Below are 25263 nucleotides of genomic sequence, written 5' to 3' on the forward strand. Positions count from 1 at the left end.
GGTGGAGGCGGTTCTGTGGGTGGAGCTGGTTCTGTGGGTGGAGCTGGTTCTGTGGGTGGAGGCGGTTCTGTGGGTGGAGGCGAGTGGAGCGCTTGTTTCTTGTTCCTGTAGCTGCAGAAGTGTGAAGACCCGGTGTTCTGGGCCCGGTAGTGTATGTTCTATGTTCTACATTTTTATCCAAACCTTTATTGTTCTGAAGACAAAAGCTGGTGAGGTTTTCTATCCACAGTTGACTGTCCCCAGAGTATCAGCGAAGCCCGACCGGTGCTGGACCCGGTCCACATGCTCCTCAGATGGTTCAGAAGTCAATCTTTACCACTTTGGTGTGTTCATGTGCATCAGGTTGGACTGTGGGAGCAACATGGACGAGGTTTTATGTGTTATCGCACAGAATTTAACCCTTGTGCCTTCCTCGGGCATTTTTGTACATTTTTCTCAACTTTTTTTTTTGATTTAGCGATCATTTTGGCTGTGTTACAGCTTGTGGCATGGATTTTTGTAGGAACTCTTCTTTTTAGTCAAATTTTTGAAATCCAGTGTCTTTTACTCTTACATGTCTTTTATTTTCCTGTAATGCATTTTGCACCCTCTAACCACCTTCGTGGCAAAAATGTACACGCACAAAATCTGCTATAAAATACTCATACATCGATATTTTTTTCTGCTTTTTTTTTGCTTGAATCCCTTAACCAACTTGTTCCCTGATCAAAATGATCAAATATTCAATAATTTTCAGGATTTTAACCCTTTAAATGCCAGTTTTATTATTTGAATTACTAATTATTTATCTTAAAAAAAACACAAAAAATGTATTATTTTCCATATAATAAGTAGTAGGCTGATGGGGCTTTAGTGGTGATTAGAGTCTTTGATATATCAAAGATTACCAACAAAATTGATTTGATTGCATTAGTATATTTTATGTAGTAACAGATACTCCCTCTAACCACCTTCGTGGCAAAAAATGCCCCATTGACTTGCATTAAAACCACATGTTTTAATCTCACTACCATTACAGTATAAAACCATGAATTCTGTAATGTCAGCATGCCATTTTGAAGAAAACTAGTGATATTTGACATTTTTGATGTATTTCACCAGATTCGACCATTTTCCCATTGTAGGCCGATGCATGAAATTCTTGTATTTTTGCCAGTTATATTATGTTATGTTACTACATAAAAAATACTGATGCAATCAAATCAATTTTGTTGGTAATCTTTGACATATCAAAGACTCTAATCACCACCAAAGCCCCATCAGCCTACTACTTATTATATAGAAAATAATACATTTTTTGTGTTTTTTTTTTAAAATATAATTGATAATTCAAATAATCAAACTGGCATTTTAAAGGGTTAAAATCCTGAAAATTATTAAATATTTGATCATTTTGATCAGGGAACAAGTTGGTTATGGGATTCAAGCAAAAAAAAAAGCAGAAAAAAATATTGATGTATGAGTATTTTATAGCAGATTTTGTGCGTGTACATTTTTGCCACGAAGGTGGTTAGAGGAAGTTTTTTTTAAGGAGGGCACAAGGGTTAAACCACGGATCAGAACCGAAACACAGACCTGTGACCTGTGCACAATCATTTTCACATGTTTTTGTCACTTTTCCCCCAAAATGTTCTTTTAAAGCCCGGATGTGAGTGACCCTGTTCCACTCCCACAGGTTCTACACTGAACAGAACCAGCAGCCTCACTGTCACCCACACTGACAACACTGAACTCCACCACAACCTGGATTTCTGTCGTAGATTTAAACTTTAAACTTCCAAGTTTTGTTTCACGTTCTCGAAGCTCAAACTGCACAAATGTTTGTTTACTTAAAGTCACATGAACAACAGACACAAACACAGCATGCCGACTGAAACAGGAACACACACTGTTATAATTTCAGAGAACAGATAACCGTCGATGTTTGTACCTCACGATAAACGATAGGTGATGTTCTGACTGCAGCTCACCCTTCACAGGCGGTTTCTGTCTTTCTGTAGATATCTACAGAATCATAATTTTCCGAGCGGCTCAGTCGAGCTGAGTCTGAGTGGAAACGACGTGAGGCTGATCTGAAGTGATGCGTGGCGTCTCAGCTATCGCACAAATTGAGCTCATTAGATTCTCGTGCCTGTTTCCGCTTCACTGGGAGTTCCAGTCGCAGCTTTTACGAGTCGACGTTCAAACTCTGAGCGGCCGAAGCTTCGACGACACGAGCGTTAACAGACAGAATGACCACAGTGTCGACATGAACAACCTGTCTGAGCTTTAGATATATACAATATGACATACAGATGGTGTTTATGGGCCATGACTGATAGAAAAGATGCATCAGGGATTTATTCTCCCAGACTGATAATCAGTGGAGACGATCTTCATTATCATGTTAATAACATGTGATAACATGGTGGAATAATCCAGTCAAGATCTTTTGTTTGTGACTTCACCTGATTATCTGACGGTGATCTTCTGTGTGTGGTGGTGTGTGTTGTGTGTGTGTGTGTGTGTGGTTCAGACTCTCTTCACCTCCGACACTCATATCTGATTTATTTACCATCAAGGCAGAGGAAGCACTCGGCTGGTGACAGACTGCAGGACAGATCTGGAGATGATATGACTGTCAGGGTCAGTGATGGAGATCTGCTCCTCTGACGCTCTGCAGCACATAATGACTGAGATTATGATAATATTGTTATTCAGTCAGCAGGACTGAATGGAAACATGTTGAGCTTCATACTACAAATACAGATGCTGCAACATGAATCATGTTTCTTGGACTCGTCTGTTCTGAGATAATCTCCTCATGTTCTTGGATCTTCAGTTTCATGTGTTTGTTTTCGTCTCGTCTCGCTGGCCGTCAGCTCCTGTTGGCAGCGAGGACGTGGATCAGCAGACGATGATGATTCTGGATCTCTGCGGTTCTGAAGAAACTTCAGAGCGTGGAGATTCTCTCACAGTGAATCTTTAAATGTGTCTCTGTGTCGGTGTGCTCAGGCTCAGTGCTCAGGCTCAGTGCTCAGACTCAGTGCTCAGGCTCAGGCTCAGTGCTCAGTGCTCAGTGCTCAGGCTCAGTGCTCAGGCTCAGTGCTCAGGCTCAGTGCTCAGGAGGAGTTTGGACTCAGTCGAGGTTCAAAGTGTGATAACTGAGTCCTGTTTAAACGACACCTGCACCTCCTGTCACGACACTGTCCCTCTGCACCTCCTGCTGAACACCGAGGAGGAGGTGCTCCCTCTGCACCTCCTGCTGAACACCGAGGAGGAGGTGCTCCCTCTGCACCTCCTGTTGAACACCGAGGAGGAGATGCTCCCTCTGCACCTCCTGCTGAACACCGAGGAGGAGCTGCTCCCTCTGCACCTCCTGTTGAACACTGAGGAGGAGCTGCTCCCTCTGCACCTCCTGCTGAACACTGAGGAGGAGGTGCTCCCCTCTGCACCTCCTGCTGAACACTGAGGAGGAGGTGCTCCCTCTGCACCTCCTGCTGAACACTGAGGAGGAGGTGCAGAGGGAGCATCTCCTCCTCACTGTTCAGCAGGAGGTGTTCTCATGATAAACAGTCTCAGACATTCAGAACGCCTCCTGCTGTAATCGTTTTCTTTCTGTCTCCAGAGTGTTTTTAGAGCTGAAATGAAACAGAACCACAGACAGCCTGATGTTGTGTGTTTGTGTGTTTGTGTGTTTGTGTGAACACTTCCTGTGTTTGTTGTCTTTCAGGGGAAGAGTTCTACGAGACGTCTCCCTACGAGCCGATCCACTTCTCAGAGGAGTTCCGACACGCCTCCATCATCTCAGGTACTGCTGCCGTGTGTGTGTGTGTGTGTGTGTGTGTGTGTGTGTTGCGGGAGATTGCACAGACTAACACACACTTATCAAGGTTGCAGCAGCAGTGAGCGATGGTCTCTGGATGTGTCGGGGGATTACCAACAAGAATACAAATCCTCGCAGCTCCCCCGCTGATTAAGATGAAGTGAGCAGCTCGACCCGCTCGCTCCATCTGTGAATGCTTGTCTTTGTAATAACGTGTGTGTGTGTGTGTCTGTGTGTGTGTGTTTGGTGTGTGTGTGAAGCGGTCCTTTCATGAGAACCTGTTTTCCGTCCAGAATCCTCCTGTGCCTCTGCACGCTGGTCAGAGAGAGATAACCTCCATTCATTTCATTATCGACTTATCGTCCACGTCCACACACACACACACACACACACACACACCTTCGTTAGACAGGAGGGTCAGACTGAGGCTCTGCAGGAGGAAATGATGATGTCAGAGTGATGTCATGGTGATGTCATCTGAACTGGTGTTGGACACTGTGTTTGGAGGGCGGAGTCAACGTTGAGCTATGAGTGTCATCATGTTTGATTATTAAACTGCTGACCAGAGATCAGCAGCTGGGTTTTCATTCTATTGATCGGCAGAAGATGGATTGATAAGACGAGGTGTGACTGAGGCGTTCAGGTGCAGCAGGTTCGTTCTGCTCACCTGGTGTTTGAGAGGAAGAGTTGTTTGTATGTCTCTTGATGATGTCAGAGAGTTTTGAGTTTCATCATCTCTTCATAAAGTCTTCTCAGAGTCTAACAGCTGGACTTTGTTTCCTCGCCGCTGCGCTAGTCCAAACTTTGATCCGTCGTCTGTGACTGACTGTTTGAGCCGGTCGTCTCCAGAGCTCGGCCGTCTCGAGGTCGCTGACAGCGTCTGTTCTCAGAGCGCCGTGTGATCAGCGGTGACAGTGTTTGTAAAGTCACAGATCTGTTGTGAACATGTGGGAACACAGACGCATCAAAGAAATCACAGAGACGAGTCCCTGACGCTTTCAAACACTCAGACTCTTTGAGGTGACGAGGTCCGGTCTGAGCCGGGCCCTCGACGGAGAACAGGACATCATGACGGGCCTTCAGTTCCTGAGTGTCACTGTTTCCACATGTGAGCTGAAATCCCCCTGATGTGGTCAGACGACGAAATCTGAACAACTGACAGACAAAAACTCAGACAGGATCTCTGTGTGAAGCAAAGACTTTCAAGTAAGAACGTAGAAAACTGTTCATTTATACGGCGCACATCAAAAATGCAGATATTGTAGAGCGACGCCACCTCAGTGATGATCTCCTGATACCTGAACCTGATACGAGACTTATTGGTAAACTTATTGTATCAGTGATGTTTAATACCAACATGTTATTCTGGCGGCTGTGATAACATGAAGCACGTGTGGTTTATTTCTGGACAATACTACTACTACAATTAACTGTGTAGCAGTAAGAAGCTAATGCTAGGCTACAGACAGACGACATCACGGTCACATGACTGAAACGTCACCACCACTAAGAGTCTTACTGCACAATTACTATCCAGGTTTTCTACAAACTGATCAATATACAAGTTGTAAAGTCAGAGTTAGAACAGTGTGTAACTAAAGTGGCCCGTAAAGACGGACTAGTGAGTGGATGAGTCTCCGTGTTCGCTGTGAGGACGTTTAATGTCCCCGACAACCTCTGTAGTCTCATTCAGACACTCGTTAGCAACCGCTAACTGTTGTCAACACATCAAGAGCTTCATGATTAAAGGTTGAATATGTAATATGCTTATTAAAAGCTATATTTTTTCAAAAATAATACATCCACGGGGCGTTTAGAGGGGCGCAGATTAAAAGTAATGCGTTTCCTTGAAAAATTATATTTAGTCTGAAATAAGTAATTTAAGAAATTTTGACGGGTTCGACAATGACTTCCTGTTTACATCGTACCAGCCACATAGCGGCCGGCATTGCGGGCTGCCAATTTCGCAACCTCGGCACAGCTCGGCTGACACTGGGTAAAATGGCGGAGTCTGCAAGCTCTTCAGAGCCCCAGCGAACGGTGCGTTATCTGTCCCAGCAGCTGAGTGACCGGAGAAGAGCAAAAACCAGAGTTAATATCGGTGAAGCATACGCTCGATGGACTCAGGTAAAGGATTTCCACGGCATCAAAACGCACGCGGATATGGCGAACTTTCTCCTGGATCGGTAAGCTAACTCGTTTGCTAACTTAGCTAACGTTACCTGTCGGTCAAACTCCTCTGCGATACTTATTTTCATTATATCACGTTGATCCTAGATATGAGAATACTGATCGTGACCCATCGACCTCCACACCCAGTAAACGGAGGAAACGGAGGCGGCTCAATCCTCCTGCCCTGTCCAAACCTGGCAACCCGACCGCTGGAATTACCTTTTTGTTGTCGCGACTACGATCTTGAGACACTAGATGGCGGCATTCAGCTCATATTCCATATTCCACCTTTAAAGGTGTGATATGTAAGAATCACTACAGTGATCAACAGAATGTGAAGTAACATGTATGAAGTTAGCATGCTAACCTGCTAGCTTTGGCTTGCCCCGGTCCAAAGCTAGCAGTGTAGCACCAACACTCCCGCAGTACTCTAGCTGCACGGCCAACGCAGCTAATCATTAGCAGCAGTTAGCATTTCCTCTGGTAGAATGTTAACCCCTGGTTGTTTTGAGTATGATGTGACCAGTGGCCAGATCTTACATACTGCACCTTTAAATTGTGGGAGCTTAATGATTTAATTTGATGTCATGGACCTTTCAGACCTGACTTCAGACATTTAACTCTTTGTTTTCAGACTAGAAACTACCTTGCTCTATATTGAAAGAGCAACGATCATTTACCTGATAATGGAATATTCAATATGTTGGTATAAATCTGTGCCGCCTCACCTGAGACACGTGCTGCACATCAGCCTCATACATGAACATATTACACACAAACACAAACATTCCTGGGAGACATGAAATGTAAATTGTGAGCTGATGTTCAGTTTCAGCACGTCGTCCTCGCCGCATCACTCCATCAGCAGCTCACTGATTGGTCATACTGCATTAGAGCTGCTGCACAACGCGCTCGCTCTTTCTCCGACTGTGTGTCCGCTTCACACGCAATTCTGAGGAGTGTTTAAATGTCAGGAGCCCCGAGCGATACACCGTCATTTACACTCTCTGTGGGTGTGTGTGTGCGTGTGGTCAAACAGCTGTGAAATAGACTCGCAGCTCCGTAAATTGGGTTGTGCTCTCTCAGATTAACACAACACAAGTACAAACATGTTCAAAGCAGGAGAGCTGCAACCAATGCAACTTCAAAAGCACGTTCCCTTCCTATCTCACACAAACACACACACACACACACACACACACACACACACACAGGTGGAGTGTGCAGTGGTGCAGGTGGTGTGTAACATTTCAATTATTTCCAATGTGCGACCTATAACATTGCTGAAAACATGACATCAATCTTCACACGTATACTTATATATGTGCAGGATTAAGGGTGTGTGTGTGTGTGTGTGTGTGTGTGTGTGTGTGTGTGTGTGTGTGTGTGTGGTGTTTCCCAGCAGTCAGTGCTGTCTGTTAAAGCTGTTTGCACTGTGTCCGCGTCTCTCAAAATCACCTGTCTACTGGAATCTGGAAGCATGATGTGAAGATCCACCGTCAGAGAGGCTGCGAGTGCTCTGAGCAGATAAAGAGGAAACAAGATGGAGGGAGCGAGGAGGGAGGGGGAGATAAGAGGATAATACACAAGTGTGTTAAATAGCAGTGGCAGAAGAAAGAGCGCTGGAACATTAAAGTATGTTTCAGACAAGAGTGTCGCAAATTGATTGGAGGGGAAGGCGAGGCGTGACAGAGTGTTTGTGAATATGGAGCTGGGTGTGTGTGTGTGTGTGTGTGTGTGTGTGTGTGTGTGTTTGTGACAAAGCGAGTTGCAGAAGTAGTGAACTGTGCAGACTCGAAACTTATCTGCCTCCGAGTTTTAAAGGTTTAATCTGTAGAATATGGACAGAATTTAAGGGTAGCTCCGAACACACAGCGGGCAGCGAATCAGCAGAGGAACCGACAAATGCTGCTTCTTGTGCTAACTGTCCGTGGCTGTAGCTAGCTACCGTTAGCTGATGGCTCAGTTCGTCGTGGACTGAGAGTTTGTCTGGATCACAGGGGTCTCCCGGTGTAGACGCCTAGATAGCAGACTGGACTGAACTCTGAGAGCGACTGAGGTCAGTGTGAAGACAGACGACTCACTACAGAGGTGATTTACAGAACAGAGGTGATTTACACTACAGAGGTGATTTACACTACAGAGGTGATTTACAGTGCAGAGGTGATTTACAGTACAGAGGTGATTTACACTGCAGAGGTGATTTACACTACAGAGATGATTTACACTGCAGAGGTGATTTACACTACAGAGGTGATTTACAGTGCAGAGGTGATTTACACTACAGAGGTGATTTACTCTACAGAGGTGATTTACACTGCAGAGGTGATTTACACTGCAGAGGTGATTTACACTACAGAGATGATTTACAGTGCAGAGGTGATTTACAGTACAGAGGTGATTTACAGTACAGAGGTGATTTACACTACAGAGGTGATTTACAGTACAGAGGTGATTAACTCTACAGAGGTGATTTACAGTACAGAGGTGATTTACACTACAGAGGTGATTTACAGTACAGAGGTGATTTACACTACAGAGGTGATTTACACTACAGAGGTGATTTACAGTACAGAGGTGATTAACTCTACAGAGGTGATTTACACTACAGAGGTAATTTACACTGCAGAGGTGATTTACACTGCAGAGGTGATTTACACTACAGAGGTGATTTACACTACAGAGGTGATTTACTCTACAGAGGTGATTTACAGTACAGAGGTGATTTACAGTACAGAGGTGATTTACAGTACAGAGGTGATTAACACTACAGAGGTGATTTACACTATGGAGGTGATTTACACTACAGAGGTGATTTACAGTGCAGAGGTGATTTACACTACAGAGGTGATTTACAGTACAGAGGTGATTAACACTACAGAGGTGATTTACAGTACAGAGGTGATTTACAGTACAGAGGTGATTTACAGTGCAGAGGTGATTTACAGTACAGAGGTGATTTACACTATGGAGGTGATTTACACTACAGAGGTGATTTACAGTGCAGAGGTAATTTACAGTACAGAGGTGATTTACAGTACAGAGGTGATTAACACTATGGAGGTGATTTACACTACAGAGGTGATTTACACTACGGAGGTGATTTACAGTGCAGAGGTGATTTACAGTACAGAGGTGATTTACACTATGGAGGTGATTTACACTACAGAGGTAATTTACTCTACAGAGGTGATTTACAGTACAGAGGTGATTTACAGTGCAGAGGTGATTTACAGTACAGAGGTGATTTACACTATGGAGGTGATTTACACTACAGAGGTGATTTACAGTGCAGAGGTAATTTACAGTACAGAGGTGATTTACAGTACAGAGGTGATTAACACTATGGAGGTGATTTACACTACAGAGGTGATTTACACTATGGAGGTGATTTACAGTGCAGAGGTGATTTACAGTACAGAGGTGATTTACACTATGGAGGTGATTTACACTACAGAGGTAATTTACTCTACAGAGGTGATTTACAGTACAGAGGTGATTTACAGTACAGAGGTGATTTACACTATGGAGGTGATTTACACTATGGAGGTGATTTACACTGCAGAGGTGATTTACAGTGCAGAGGTGATTTACAGTACAGAGGTGATTTACACTATGGAGGTGATTTACAGTACAGAGGTGATTTACTCTACAGAGGTGGTTTACAGTACAGAGGTGATTTACAGTACAGAGGTGATTTACTCTACAGAGGTGATTTACAGTACAGAGGTGATTTACTCTACAGAGGTTATTTACTCTACAGAGGTGATTTACAGTGCAGAGGTGATTTACAGTACAGAGGTGATTTACACTATGGAGGTGATTTACACTGCAGAGGTGATTTACAGTGCAGAGGTGATTTACAGTACAGAGGTGATTTACACTATGGAGGTGATTTACAGTACAGAGGTGATTTACTCTACAGAGGTGATTTACAGTACAGAGGTGATTTACAGTGCAGAGGTGATTTACTCTACAGAGGTGATTTACTCTACAGAGGTGATTTACAGTGCAGAGGTGATTTACACTATGGAGGTGATTTACAGTACAGAGGTGATTTACTCTACAGAGGTGATTTACAGTACAGAGGTGGTTTACAGTACAGAGGTGATTTACTCTACAGAGGTGATTTACTCTACAGAGGTGATTTACAGTGCAGAGGTGATTTACAGTACAGAGGTGATTTACTCTACAGAGGTGATTTACACTATGGAGGTGATTTACAGTACAGAGGTGATTTACTCTACAGAGGTGATTTACAGTACAGAGGTGGTTTACAGTACAGAGGTGTTTTACTCTACAGAGGTGATTTACTCTACAGAGGTGATTTACAGTGCAGAGGTGATTTACAGTACAGATGTGATTTACTCTACAGAGGTGATTTACTCTACAGAGGTGATTTACAGCGGCTCTGACCAGGACTGTGACTCCGGGGACGAGAAGACACATCAGGAGAGGACAGAGAGAGAGAGTCTGACATCATCAGCATGTAGAGACAGAATATCTTCATGTTACTGTGAACTGAAGATTTGTTTGGACCGAACCAGAGGAGACTGTGGAGACAAAACAGAACTGTTCTGGTGACTCTGACTGAGTGAAGTGAGTCTGCTGATGAGTTAATGAGCAGATTAAACTGGTCTGAGTTCAGTCAGAGACAGAAACTTGAGTTCAGACGGTGGACGGTTGTTTTTTTTCTGTTTAATAAAAATAGGAGTCAAAATATTTTCTTTCTTCACATTTATGAGTTTATGTTGTTGACTTATTAGACTCAGTAGTGAACTGGGCTAACAGACTAGCTGGTTAGCATGCTAACTTCATTGTTTGACGCTCAAGTTAATCACCTGATCAATTAATTACAGATCTGAGCATCAGATGATCTTTGTCTGTTTGCTGCCGTTTAACGATCTGTTAAACCGTAGTCAGTCTGTTTTAATGTTAAAGGATTTTACATGTTGTGTCTTCACACTGCTGCGATATTAAACTGTGAGAACGATGTAAAAGCTGCAGTGAGTGAACACAACGCAGCGCTGCACATCAGCTGATTGTGGTGAATTAACCTGGACTGTGAAAAAGATGCACGGCTCTGATTCTTCTGTCTGTATAGAGTTAATCAGAACTGTTTTCATGTGATGTCACGAGAGGCCGAAGATGCAAACGGACCGAGTTGATATTCACCCAGAAGACGACCTGAAATCATTAGCATGTTGTTTGTGTCCTCCGACCCTTCAGACACAATCACTCCACAGCTGATGATCCTGCTCATCACCTCTCTGATCCAAATAAATGGCCCTTCTTCCTCATCCTCGTCTCCGTCTTCATCCTTTTTAGCTCTCCATCAAATCTGCATCCATTAGAGCCTCGCTGTGCTTTCAGCCTGAGAGCAGAGGCCATCTTGTTTCATTCAGCCCGTCTGTTCAAAGCCCGACTCTGTCTCGCCGAGGCTGCAGCCGGACTTCACAGTCCCATCTGCGATATCTGCTCCGACATGATCAAATGAGGATCTGTGAGGCTGCAGCGCTTCAGACGGGAGAGGAGAGGTTGGAGATAAGAGGACAAGAAAGAAGAGAGGAGAAAAAAAGGGAGGATAGAAGGACAGAAGTGAGGGAGGGGAGGAGGAAACAGGAGAGGAGCTGAGTGAGGACGAAACAAGAAAAGAGGAGAAAGGTGAAGAGGAAATGTGAGACGAGAGCCTGAAAAAGCAGAAAGCAGAGGAGAGTAGATAATCTATCCACAGGGGAGCAAACAGTAAGACGCTTCCTCCTGACACAGCTTCATCTGTGTGTGTGTGTGTGTGTGTGTGTGTGTGTGTGTGTCCTGCAGATTCTGAGAAATCAACATTTTCTTTGTGTGATTGTGTGTTTTCTTGTATTTCACGCTGCTCTCACAATCAGATGAAACATTCAGACGGTTTAATACTGTGTAAGAACAGATTCAGGATCTGTGGACACACCAGACTTTAATCAGGAGGATCGTCCTAATCTGCTGCTCGCTGATCACAGAGAGAGGACAAAAGAGACTGTCGTGTCCACACAGACCCGTCTCCGTCACATCTTTACGCAGACCCGTCTCCGTCAGGTCTTTACGCAGACCCGTCTCCATCAGGTCTTTACGCAGACCCGTCTCCATCAGGTCTTTACGCAGACCCGTCTCCATCACGTCTGTACGCAGACCCGTCTCCATCACGTCTTTACGCAGACCCGTCTCCATCACGTCTTTACGCAGACCCGTCTCCATCACGTCTCTACGCAGACCCGTCTCCATCACGTCTCTACGCAGACCCGTCTCCATCACGTCTTTACGCAGACCCGTCTCCATCACGTCTTTACACAGACCCGTCCCCGTCACGTCTTTACGCAGACCCGTCTCCATCACGTCTTTACGCAGACCCGTCTCCATCAGGTCTTTACGCAGACCCGTCTCCATCAGGTCTTTACGCAGACCCGTCTCCATCAGGTCTTTACGCAGACCCGTCTCCATCAGGTCTTTACGCAGACCCGTCTCCATCAGGTCTTTACGCAGACCCGTCTCCATCACGTCTTTACGCAGACCCGTCTCCATCAGGTCTTTACGCAGACCCGTCTCCATCAGGTCTTTACGCAGACCCGTCTCCATCACGTCTTTACGCAGACCCGTCTCCATCAGGTCTTTACGCAGACCCGTCTCCATCACGTCTTTACGCAGACCCGTCTCCATCACGTCTTTACGCAGACCCGTCTCCATCAGGTCTTTACGCAGACCCGTCTCCATCACGTCTTTACGCAGACCCGTCTCCATCACGTCTTTACGCAGACCCGTCTCCATCACGTCTTTACGCAGACCCGTCTCCATCACGTCTTACAGACCCGTCTCCATCAGGTCTTTACACAGACCCGTCTCCATCAGGTCTTTACACAGACCCGTCTCCATCACGTCTTTACACAGACCCGTCTCCATCACGTCTTTACACAGACCCGTCTCCATCAGGTCTTTACGCAGACCCGTCTCCATCAGGTCTTTACGCAGACCCGTCTCCATCAGGTCTTTACGCAGACCCGTCTCCATCAGGTCTTACGCAGACCCGTCTCCATCAGGTCTTTACGCAGACCCGTCTCCATCACGTCTTTACGCAGACCCGTCTCCATCACGTCTTTACGCAGACCCGTCTCCATCACGTCTTTACACAGACCCGTCTCCATCACGTCTTTACGCAGACCCGTCTCCATCACGTCTTTACACAGACCCGTCTCCATCAGGTCTTTACGCAGACCCGTCTCCATCAGGTCTTTACACAGACCCGTCTCCATCAGGTCTTTACACTTACCCGTCTCCATCACGTCTTTACACAGACCCGTCTCCATCAGGTCTTTACGCAGACCCGTCTCCATCAGGTCTTTACGCAGACCCGTCTCCATCAGGTCTTTACGCAGACCCGTCTCCATCAGGTCTTTACGCAGACCCGTCTCCATCACGTCTTTACACAGACCCGTCTCCATCACGTCTTTACACAGACCCGTCTCCATCAGGTCTTTACGCAGACCCGTCTCCATCAGGTCTTTACACAGACCCGTCTCCATCAGGTCTTTACACTTACCCGTCTCCATCACGTCTTTACACAGACCCGTCTCCATCACGTCTTTACACAGACCCGTCTCCATCACGTCTTTACGCAGACCCGTCTCCATCACGTCTTTTCACAGACCCGTCCCCGTCACGTCTTTACACAGACCCGTCTCATCACGTCTTTACACAGACCCATCTCCATCACGTCTTTACAGACCCGTCTCCATCAGGTCTTTACACAGACCCGTCTCCATCACGTCTTTACGCAGACCCGTCTCCATCACGTCTTTACAGACCCGTCTCCATCAGGTCTTTACACAGACCCGTCTCATCACGTATTTACGCAGACCCGTCTCCATCACGTCTTTACAGACCCGTCTCCATCAGGTCTTTACACAGACCCGTCTCCATCACGTCTTTACACAGACCCGTCTCCATCACGTCTTTACACAGACCCGTCTCCATCACGTCTTTACACAGACCCGTCTCCATCAGGTCTTTACACTGACCCGTCTCCATCACGTCTTTACACAGACCCGTCTCCGTCACGTCTTTACACAGACCCGTCTCCATCACGTCTTTACACTTACCCGTCTCCATCACGTCTTTACACTTACCCGTCTCCATCACGTCTTTACACTTACCCGTCTCCATCACGTCTTTACACAGACCCGTCTCCATCACGTCTTTACGCAGACCCGTCTCCATCAGGTCTTTACGCAGACCCGTCTCCATCAGGTCTTTACACAGACCCGTCTCCATCAGGTCTTTACGCAGACCCGTCTCCGTCAGGTCTTTACACAGACCCGTCTAAGGTGGACTCTGTGTTGACATAAAGATGTCGACCACAACATCATCACCATCTTGTTGCTGCTCATAATCATCCTGAGACAGAAAAATATATATATTAGTGACTATATATATGTTCTGTTGTGTAGCACGAGGGAGTTTATGAAGTTTAATTTCATTGATGACGAGTTGATGAGTTCCATTTCTTTCCGAGCGGATGAAGAAAATGAAACCGTTTCTATTAAATTTGTTGAACTTAAAGTTTGTAAAAAGATCTCGTCTCCGTAACCACAATGAAACAAAATGTTGAATCTTTGTTGTGTGGACACACTTCAGGCTCTTTGGGTTCACAGCAGGTAAACAGTGTAAAGAGTTCAGCAGCAGCTCTTTTGTACAGACAAAGAAAAACACATGAAGAAGTTCTGAGTCTTCATCTGGTTAAAACCTCGACTGTCTCCTGAAACATCGTCTCTGCTGCTGATTTAACACGTGTTTCATTCTCACTGTCGACATGAAGCTGCAGTTTGTTGGTCTGAGGTCAGATTTTAGACACAAACTTATGGAAAATGTGTGAAAAGCTATTTGATTTTCACTTTAATGGGCTCGATTAGGATTAGCTCCTGGATTAGGATTTGGATTAGTATTTGGATTAGGATTAGCCTGCTGCTACATTATGCAGTTTGAATGCAGTTTCAGCTTCATGCAGTTATGTTATATTTCTTAGACCATCTAGTGAAAAGTCATAAATGTGGCTTTTAACTTTTGGGAAACAAACTTCAATATTGTTGTTACATCACCATCTTCATCATCAAGTCATGTACGTCCTTGTCTTGGTTGTTGGTAGTGTTGAGTTTGTCATACAGTGTGGGACGCTGACATCATCTGAAACAAAGGATTTCACAGGTCAAACGTTTTCCTGCAGGTGGTAACCTGCTGACATCGAGGTCCGTCAGATGGCATGAATGTTCCTCAGCTGTGTGCATATACGTTAAAGGTGCAATACGTAAGAACTGACCACCTTGAATTCATACTACCAACAAATTGAGGCAGCGTATCAGCAGAATAACGGTTTGCTAACTGTTGCTAACTGTATTATTTACATACATCCATGAGTGTAAGTACTGCTAGCTTGTTAGCTTGGACAGCTGTGCAGCTAGCCTGACCTCCAGGGGACTGTTAGTGTTGACAATGCTAGCGGGCCTGGGGCTAGCTCATTAGCATGTAGCACTTTAGTAGAAATCTCTTCTTCCTTCACAGAACATGGATACTGTTATTTCTTCACATTATGTTTATAATTGAATTCAAATTCTCACATATTGCTTCTTTAATAAGAACCTGCAATATCAGTTTTTATACATTTCCATGCTAATGTTTCAGGCAGAACAGGTTTGAATGTAAACAGAGAGCAGAGAGTGGAAGCAAAAGATGTTTTCACTCCAGTAAGGTTGATTTTGTCACCCGGCTCACCTGGCAGTCGAGCTCTACTGTTGATCTGATTGGTTGACGTTGGCCCGTGATAGACGGTGACAGACAGATGGTTCGCTCAAATCACCTGCCAAGCGGTTTCTGGAAGCACCGGCCCTTTTCCCAACAGTTCTGAGCGGATCCTTCCCAGATGGGTCGGACCATCTGCCGTGTGGGGTTATTACTAAACTGCTTCAACCCGAGCTGCAGGTAGCAGCTGTGTGCAGACAGGTATCCCCTCAGATCTGCATGAAAGTCCACTCTCTGCAGAACACACCAACCTGCAGCTCTGCACAGACCTCAGCTGTAACACTGGGAGAGTTTATAAGGTCGGGACAGAAATCTTTATTCACACAGTCGTTCTCTGACACACGCTGAGGAGGGAAATCTGAGCAGCTCCACTCCAACATCACAGGAACGAGTCCGATGTGTTGAGGTGGAGTGAGACGGACGTCACTGTTTGTTTGGAGCGTCTTCCTGCTGGACTGCAGCTCTTCAGTCTGCAGCCGGCTGCCGGCCACAGCGAGCGTCTACCCTCCCTCACCGCCTTCAGCCGCTCCTCACGTCTTCCTTCATTTGATTCATTTTCCCTCCCTGTCACAACCCGGCCTCTTTTCCTTCCATGCAGCCCCTCGCTCCCTCTCACGCCCACTTCCTCCCTCCAGTTCTGCTTTTGACCTTGTTAGATCATGTCTCAGCGGTGTGTGTATATATATATATATATAAGTGTATATGTGTGTGTGTGTGTGTGATGGAGAACGGACGCTGGAGCACACACTGTTTTAATAAAACATGTGAGTGAGTGGTTTGTGTGTGTGTGTGTGTGTGTGTGAGAGTGTGTGTGTGTGTGTGTGTGTGTGTGTGTGTGTGCGTACACCCCAGGGCAGAGCTTTGTGTGTTGATCCTGTTGAGGTTGTGTGTGAGAAAGATAACAGGACGACCGAGGGCAACTCTCTAATTGGCCCGCTCTCCTGCCCCGGATACTTGCTCTCTTTCTCTCTATATATATCTGTTCCCTTTCAAACGCTGCTCTCCTATTGCTGCTTCTTCTTCTTCTACTATCTGCGGTGAGGTAGTGCGAGCCAGGCGATGCATTAAAGAGGCGGGGGGGGGGAGAGAGGGGGAGGAGGGAGCTGAGAGATGAGAGGAGGTGCCTCAGGTCGAGGAGGTTAAACAGTGAGAGCGACGCCGGTGGAAACATCAGTGGTGTGTGTTTGAAGACGTTGATGTATTCAGCTTGAGTCAACACACAATTAGCGGTTCAGCTGTGAGCGGTTAACGAGTGTGTGTGAGACGGCTCGGTGAGGACGGTCTGGATGTTGAACCTGAGTCCTGATGGGTCCACACGTCTGTCCGGGTTTGGTCTCTGATGATGAAGCAAATACGTTTTCCTCCGCACTGATTCTTAATTCATGAGGACGGCTTCCTGTGTGTGCTCACAGCTGGTGTTGTTTCAGGGAAATTAAAGAGTCACTGAAGGACTCAGACGCATCAAATAAACATTAAGGACGAACTGGTGACACAGTCTGACTGTCGCGTCGCCTCACAAACACTAGATAGTTAGTTCACTCTGCACCACCAGGACGTGTTGGTCTGTAATCATCTGTCAGACAGTGAAACTGGATGACGCAGCGTTTCTTCAGGACACTTGCTAATAAAGTCACTGCTGGATGACATCATTGGATAGACAGAAACAGGCTCAAAGGCTGAACAGCCAATGAGAGTGATGCAGAGAAAACAGAGCAGAACTGAATGATGACCGACGGGAGGAGATCCATCCTCACTCCTATTAATCAGCCTGACTGCAGCACTGATCCGGAGCTGACCTCCACTGTCGGGTGAACCAGAACCAGAACCAGAGTCTCTGCTGAGTGCTGAGCTCAGTCAGAGGCTGACCTGGTTCAAGCTGTTGCTCATTAGCTAAAATATTCTGTGATGGCTGAGCGACCTCCTGATTACGTCACGTTTCATCCCATGATTCTGACTCGCTGCTGCGAGTTATAGAAACAGGAGATCCAATGAAACGCACCTTTACCTCCAGCTGGCTTTAGACCAGAGATGTCTGAGTACAGAAAGGGAATAAATCATCAGGTGGAACTCAGCTCATCTGTCTGGACGTGAACTTTAATCACTTTAATCACATGTCAGATTGATGGATTTTGGTCAAACGGCTGCAGAGCGAAGAGTTAAATGTTCAGAAACAGGCGAGTCTTTTTGTCATCTGTTGTTGTCGTGTTGGTGTGAAGCATTCAGTTTATTAATACTATGACAGCTAATGTTCTGTATATATAATAAGTATATTGAGCCCTGAGCTTCTCTCTGCCTGTTTGTGGTTGTTGCTGCTAACATAACTGATCTAAAACCAGAGTTCATGTCAGTAAATCATCTCAATCATCATCTCATCTCTTTTCATTTGAGTTGTTTGTGTAGTTTGAGTTTCAGGACGCTGGAACGTTAAACAAAGTGAACTCTGAGCTGACGGACTTCATTAACCTGCAGAGACGAGAGCAGCCGGAGTTCCTGTGAAGGTTTTAATCTGCGGTCATTAAGAGCTGCTGCAGACTCGGCAGAGCCGCTGCGAGCGTTAAGCCGAGTGTGAAGTCTGTTTGACTTCACTGAATCAATACGCTGCGATGTGAGGAGGTGCGAGCTGCTCCTCAGAGAGCCAGCGCGCTCATCTCACTGTTTCCTGCCTTAATACAGCCATAAGGCAGGAAACACCTAAAGGCTTGAGAGTTTATGCATGTGCATGAAGCTCATGTTTCCTGTCCGCCCCCGAACACATCGTCGTATGTTGTGCATAACAAGTGCTGCAGAAACCTCAGCGGTGCCGAGCGCCTTTCATTTAGCTTTCTGGGCCAGTGCAGTTAAATCCTGCTTGTTCTCTCACTGTACCGACTTCAAAGTCTGTGTTTGGATGTGCAGAGGGAGAGAATGAGCCTGTAGTTCACTCAGAATGAGAATGTGGAGATATTCCTGCATATTTAACTGAAACACGATGAGCACAGTACAACATTTCTTTAAATGCACCAACAGACGTCGTTCTGCTGCAGGATGAGCAACTGAAAAACCAACAAATGTAGTCGTGAGTGGCAGTAACACCGTGTACAGTATCAGGTTCACTGTTGAGGTCAGCAGAGTTAAGTGCAGATAAACTGTCTAGATTTCTCTGAGAAATGTGTTTTAAAGCTTTGCTTGTCCTTCACTCAAAGCCCACAATGATACCAGCTGAGCTCTGACATGTAATCATCAGTTTATTATGACAATCACGAGCCAGTCAGGATATAGTTGATGTTTTCAGAACTTTTTATTCAAGTTTAAACCATCTATACATTCAATCACAGTTTAAAAGTTTAGAAATCAGGAAGTGGGATGAGACACGTCGTCCTCTAATGGGTCCATGTTCAGACTCCAGTCGCTGCTGTGGTTTTAAATGTTTAAATGTCAGCCGGCTTCTGTCGCAGACCTTTATAAATAATAATGTTGTGTTCTTGCTGTTGTCAGTGACGACCAGGTGACTGGAGTCCACAGTGCAAAGACAGTATTTGTCTCCTGTAAGGAAACGCAAAGCGGTGATTCTGATGAAACTACATGGAGGAGAATAAAGAGGATCTCCATAGAAAAGGGCAGCTGTGTTACATCAGCTCCCTCAGGACGCAGAAGCTTCCTCTGATATTAGAAACTCATTTTATCTTTAGTTTCTGGAGCTCCAGGTGCTGCTGAAAAGTGAGGCTGTTGTCGAAATCATTTCCCAGATATTTCCACCTCTGGGGTTGTTGGGTTCAGAGTGGTGTGAAGTGGGATGATGGACTGTTCAGAGTAAAGCTTCCTTTGCTGTATCTCCTCTTCTGCAGAAATGTTACGTGAAGTGTTGAAAAGCACATTGTAATGTTGATTTAGCCAAATGCACAGCGCTGTGTCATCTGCATAGAAATGGATATTATGGGTCATTTTGGGATGTAATATTGTTTATGTGGAGGAACAATAATAAAGGCAGAAGATGGTAAAAAGATAACGTCCAAAGTCTTTCAGGTTGTGATGTTTTTGGTTCTTATCAGCAGCACAGGACGACGTACAAAACATCAAACAACGAGCTGAACGCAGGAAAGTCGTTTATGTGTTTTCTAGGACGAGCTGAGCGACTGAACATTTCTCATCATCCTCCAGTCTCAAACAGCCGCAGAGACGGACGGCTGAGATTCACCAGCCGAGGAGTTTATTTGTTTGTGCTTTCAAACAAATGGAGCTGAGAATTGAATTCAGGAGGACAAAGGCCAGAAATAACATAAAAAACTCATCTGACTAGGAAGTGGAAACAAATACGACTGAACAAAAACAAAGAAACCAATTTACAGCCTCTGACCCGCCTCACTTAAATAAACAGGAGGAAAAGGAATGAAGAGAAGCAGCAACACAAGCTAACAGAGCTAACAGAGCTAACATAGCTAACAGAGCTAACAGAGCTAACACAGCTAACAGAGCTAACACAGCTAACACAGCTAACACAGCTAACAGAGCTAACAGAGCTAACACAGCTAACACAGCTAACAGAGCTAACACAGCTAACAGAGCTAACACAGCTAACAGAGCTAACAGAGCTAACACAGCTAACACAGCTAACACAGCTAACAGAGCTAACACAGCTAACACAGCTAACAGAGCTAACACAGCTAACACAGCTAACAGAGCTAACACAGCTAACAGAGCTAACACAGCTAACAGAGCTAACAGAGCGAACACAGCTAACACAGCTAATACAGCTAACTCTCCAGGTGATGATGTCCTGTGATGGTCAGTCAGAGGATCTCCAGAGTTTGTATGATTCATTCTGCAAGCGAGAGTCCAACAACACGTGTAGATTCAACATATGAGCATAAACAAGCTTTAGTGTTGACAGTATACATATTTAACAAACCACAGATATGGTAAAACTTTACATTTCTTTAGGTTTAAGTTTAAATTGTATATTGTGACAGCACTGTGCTCATGCTCTGGATAAATTAGTCAGTAAAAACAGTGTTATGGTGAGTAAAGATCAGGTTTGGCTGAACATGTCTGGAGGTCTCGTTAATAAAATATTGAGTTATTTCATTCTTACTAATGTTGACTTGTTGTTTCCGGTGGTCTCTGGCTTGGCAGCTGTAACACCTCCTGACACGCAGCACAGCGCTGTACATGTCATTAGAATATAATAAAATAAAAAATAAATATAATTAGATATATGACGCGTGCTGTACTGTAGGAATGTAAACTGCAAACATTATCTCCTGTCGACTTCTCTACAGCATGTCTGTTATCCACCATGTTGTCCTGACGGAGATGATGGAAGACATGTGGACATATCGTCTGTGTCAAACATCATTATAAAGGCCTGGCAGAACAGTTCTGACTGCCAGAAGAAGAAGAAGAAGAAGAAGAAGAAGAAGAAGAAGAAGAAGAAGGAGGCTGATTGTGTCACCAGAGGAGAAAACAGTGCCTGGTTTCATTCAGTAACAACGCCTCGATACCAAATCAGCCTTTTACTGGAAACACACTGATACACCACTGTTTATCTGCACAGCTCAGGGCTGTGTGTGTGTGTGTGTGTGTGTGTGTGTGTGTGTGTGTGTGTGGGACTGCCAGTAGATGTTTGAATGTGAAGAAAAATGTGTTTCACTGGAGGAGAGTTTGTCAGCGATAATAAAATACTCTACAGTCGCTCTCATCTTAAACTCATACATACAGAGTACTGAGTGTGTGTGTGTGTGTGTGCTCAAGGTTATCTGCAGGAGAAGCAGCATCAGTGAACAGACTGACGCTACAAACATGCACACAGGCGTTAATTGTAGTGGTCTCATATTTAATTACATGTGACATCACAGACGAGGTGCTGACAGCTGCGGCCTCTCCGTCACCCCGTCTCTCTCTGACACACAGTTCATCCATCAGAGCGATAGAAAGACCGACCTGCATGTTTCAGTCAACAGACAAATGTCCAATATTTTCAGCCACTATGACCCATAATTTGACTGTCAGTCAGTGAGGACGTCATCATGAATTCAGACAGAATCTGCCTGATAATTTGTCCTGTTTCCTTCAGTATCAGAGTGTCTCAGTTGTCTGTGCATCCTCTTTCTCACTGCTGTTTGCATGCAGGGATCCTGCACCTATTCTCCGTATCCTCCTCTGTGTGAAAGTTTCAGATGCGGAGAGGGGGGAAATTTCTCTCCGGCGCTGATCCGCCTCTGGAGGTAGTATCAGGGCCGCATTATTGGTGAGCCGTCCCAGTGTGAACGGATAATCCGGAGGCGCGGAGCGAGGGCGTGTCGGTCTGACAGTCTGATAACTGCACAGGTCCTTCACTCAACTAAATACAGAGAAATGTCCCACAAAGGAACGTTACAGGACCGAACAACAGTAACGTAGTAACTGTAACTGTCTTTGGAAACTTATATGAGGAAAACAAATACCACAGCTGTACGTGGAGAAGCGTCTGTCCGCCTGTCTGTCCTGCTGTCTGTCCTCCTGTCCGTCCTCCTGTCCGTCCTCCTGTCCGTCCTGCTGTCTGTCCTCCTGACTGTCCTCCTGACTGTCCTCCTGTCTGTCCTGCTGTCTGTCCTCCTGTCCGTCCTCCTGTCCGTCCTCCTGTCCGTCCTCCTGTCTGTCCTGCTGTCTGTCCTCCTGACTGTCCTCCTGTCTGTCCTGCTGTCTGTCCTCCTGTCCGTCCTCCTGTCCGTCCTCCTGTCCGTCCTCCTGTCCGTCCTGCTGTCTGTCCTCCTGACTGTCCTCCTGACTGTCCTCCTGTCTGTCCTGCTGTCTGTCCTCCTGTCCGTCCTCCTGTCCGTCCTCCTGTCCGTCCTCCTGTCCGTCCTCCTGACTGTCCTCCTGTCCGTCCTCCTGTCGGTCCACCTGACTCTTCCTCACATTTCTGCCCGAAAAACAGCGTCTGTCACCGGCAAAAAACTTTCACTCACCGAGTGTTTGTGATGAAAATAAATCACTGCGACCGTCAGCCCTCCTGACTGAGACTTCAGGGAACTTTCCCCCAGAAAACAGCCTCCGTCCCCGCGAGTGACAGAGTCAGACTACGTCCTGTTTACTGATGGTGATTATGTAATTATGTAATTTAGCGCGAAAAAAGGAACTCCATCACCTTCCAGGATGTTTGGTGGGTCAGGATCTCAATCACTACACATTATAACAGCATCTATATGATTATAAACTGTCCGCGGGTTTAGATTAACAGGGGGAACACCTGGGAAACACCAACGTCATCATCATGACATGTACCGTCACGCCTCTTTAGGAGCCGCAGCGCCGGCTTTCTGTTTGAATCACACGGCGGTACGGCGGAGATTTGGTGAACCACCGCTCCGGAGATAATGCAGAGAGGCTGTGTAAAAAGGGCTGAACCTTCAGAATCTCAGAGTTTGAATATAACGGAGATAATAATCCAGCCTCAGCTACATCACGTTCTCTTCCTGTTTCCAGAGATTATACCAACGTTTTATTAGCATGTCTGAACACAGTGAACGCAGATGAAGTGACTTCCTGACAGTGTCACTGTGGTCTCAGCCTCCTCCAGGCTGCAGAGGACGTCTCTCTGCACTTGTTGCTATGTTACTAATAAAATCTGCATTATGCTGGATGAGACTGCAGCCGTCACGCCACACGTTAAAGAGCTTTCACAGGCCGAGGTTACAGTTGTCTTTTCCATTAGACTTGTGTAATTGGATGTGTTGGACTTTAGTGGGTTCACACACACACACACACACACACACACGTGTTCACACTTGACACAGTGATGTGACATTCACACATGTACTGAGATCTGTGCAGCACCTTCGCCTCCGTCAGAGATGCACTTAGTGCACGAGGAGCTCTTCCTACTTTCTGTTCACTCTGACCGTCTGTGAAGGCGGCAGATATCATCTCAGGTCTGAAGAGGCGGTGCTTCACACACACACACACACACACACACACACACACACACACACACACTGCTGCTGCTGCTGGTCAACATGTTTGCATGTGAAATGGAAATGTTGATATTTTCTGGCAGCTTTAAGATCATTTCAAGCTCACTGTGGATAAATGAGTCATAATGTGAAGTCATTTTTCACAAGTCGCCTGCAAAATCTGTTCATGCAGAAAATATTAGATTTTCCAGAAACATCCTGCAGGAAATGCTCCTGCTGCATCCACCAATCAGAGACTGTGATGTTCCTCACATAGCAGAGAGGGACAGACAGAACCAGACCTGTTCTGTTCCTGTCAGAACCAAACTCTAAACTGGACTGAGACGATGATGCTCACAGGCATGATAGCATGCTAACATCTGCTAATTAGTACTCAACACAAATAATAAAGTTTAAAGGTGGAACCGCAGGGTTCTGTTTGAGAAGTACTGACACTGCACACACCTCCGTCCTGCCTGATGTTCAGCCAACAGCTGTGTGTTCCCTCAGCAGTATCCGGGCCGAGCCGGGCAGAGGGTACTGGTTCGGTATCGGCTCAACTGGTGTCGCGACGCTGCTCACCTTGGTGTCAGCCCAGGTTCAGACTGACAGGTGTAGAAACCTGCAGGTAACTTCTGCTCATGCTCGTCTGCTGCTGATGGGACGTCCACACCCTGCTGGAGAAACCAGCCTAGACCAGCACCAAAACCAGCACCTGGTGCTGGTTTTGGTGCTGGTCTCGGCTGGTTTCTCCAGCAGGGTGGAGGTGGTCTGGCAGTGTCTGTAGATCTTAAACTTAACAAACTCCCACATCAATAAAGTCTGATCTCATCCTGCTTCATGCCTCCACACGGACATGATGACACGTATCAGTGTGTGAAACATCCAGAACCGATCCTCTGCAGAGTTCTGGTGGTGTAGTTTAGTCTCCCGCTGCGTGACGCCGTCAGTTCTCCGTCACGCGTGTTGTTGTGACTCGATGGTCGGAGCAGCGTGAGCTCCTGACGGTTCTCTTTGTCTGCTGATGAATCGCGACATGTAACAGCGTCTCGTCCTTGAAAAACATTTATTTCATATCTCAGAAATAGTTTTTAAATTGATTCTGATTGATTGAAGTCTGCTCGCTCTGTAATTGTGATGTTTGGAAAGGATTGTGTTTGACTCCCGGTTCATACTGCAGAAAATGAAAATGTTCAATTATCTTTTTCCATTAATGTTGGACCCAGACATTTCCCTCCTCTGACAGCTCAGATTCTGTCTCTGACCGCGATGTGATTGGATCTTTTCTTCTCTTTGGTTCAGATTCGTCTCTGTCGAAGATGAGCCCCTGCTCCGAGGCGGGGAAACCCTGTAACCCCTGTCTGGACGCGGCCAAGGCGTGCAACCTCAACGAGACGTGTAAACGCCTCCGATCGGCCTACAACTCTATCTGCAGCAAGGCCACGCCCCCTCAGCCCTCTGTGGCCAATCAGGAGCCGTGCAGTCGGAAAAGATGTCAGAAGGTCGGTGCACAAATATCTTTTTATCTTCTTGATATTTATGTTTTATCTCAGATAC

General features: G+C 45.8%; 1 protein-coding gene across 1 annotated transcript in view; it reads left to right on the forward strand.

The window, feature by feature from the left end:
• Window positions 1–25263, forward strand: part of LOC115577859 (GDNF family receptor alpha-2-like) — a 148213-nt gene that overhangs the window by 87276 nt on the left and 35674 nt on the right. The window contains exons 3-4 of the mRNA XM_030410742.1: window positions 3713–3790; window positions 25009–25208. Of these exons, the coding sequence (XP_030266602.1) occupies window positions 3713–3790; window positions 25009–25208 (278 nt within the window). The remainder of the gene's footprint in view (window positions 1–3712; window positions 3791–25008; window positions 25209–25263) is intronic.

Source organism: Sparus aurata, unplaced genomic scaffold, assembly GCF_900880675.1.
Source record: "Sparus aurata unplaced genomic scaffold, fSpaAur1.1, whole genome shotgun sequence".
NCBI lineage: Eukaryota > Metazoa > Chordata > Actinopteri > Spariformes > Sparidae > Sparus > Sparus aurata.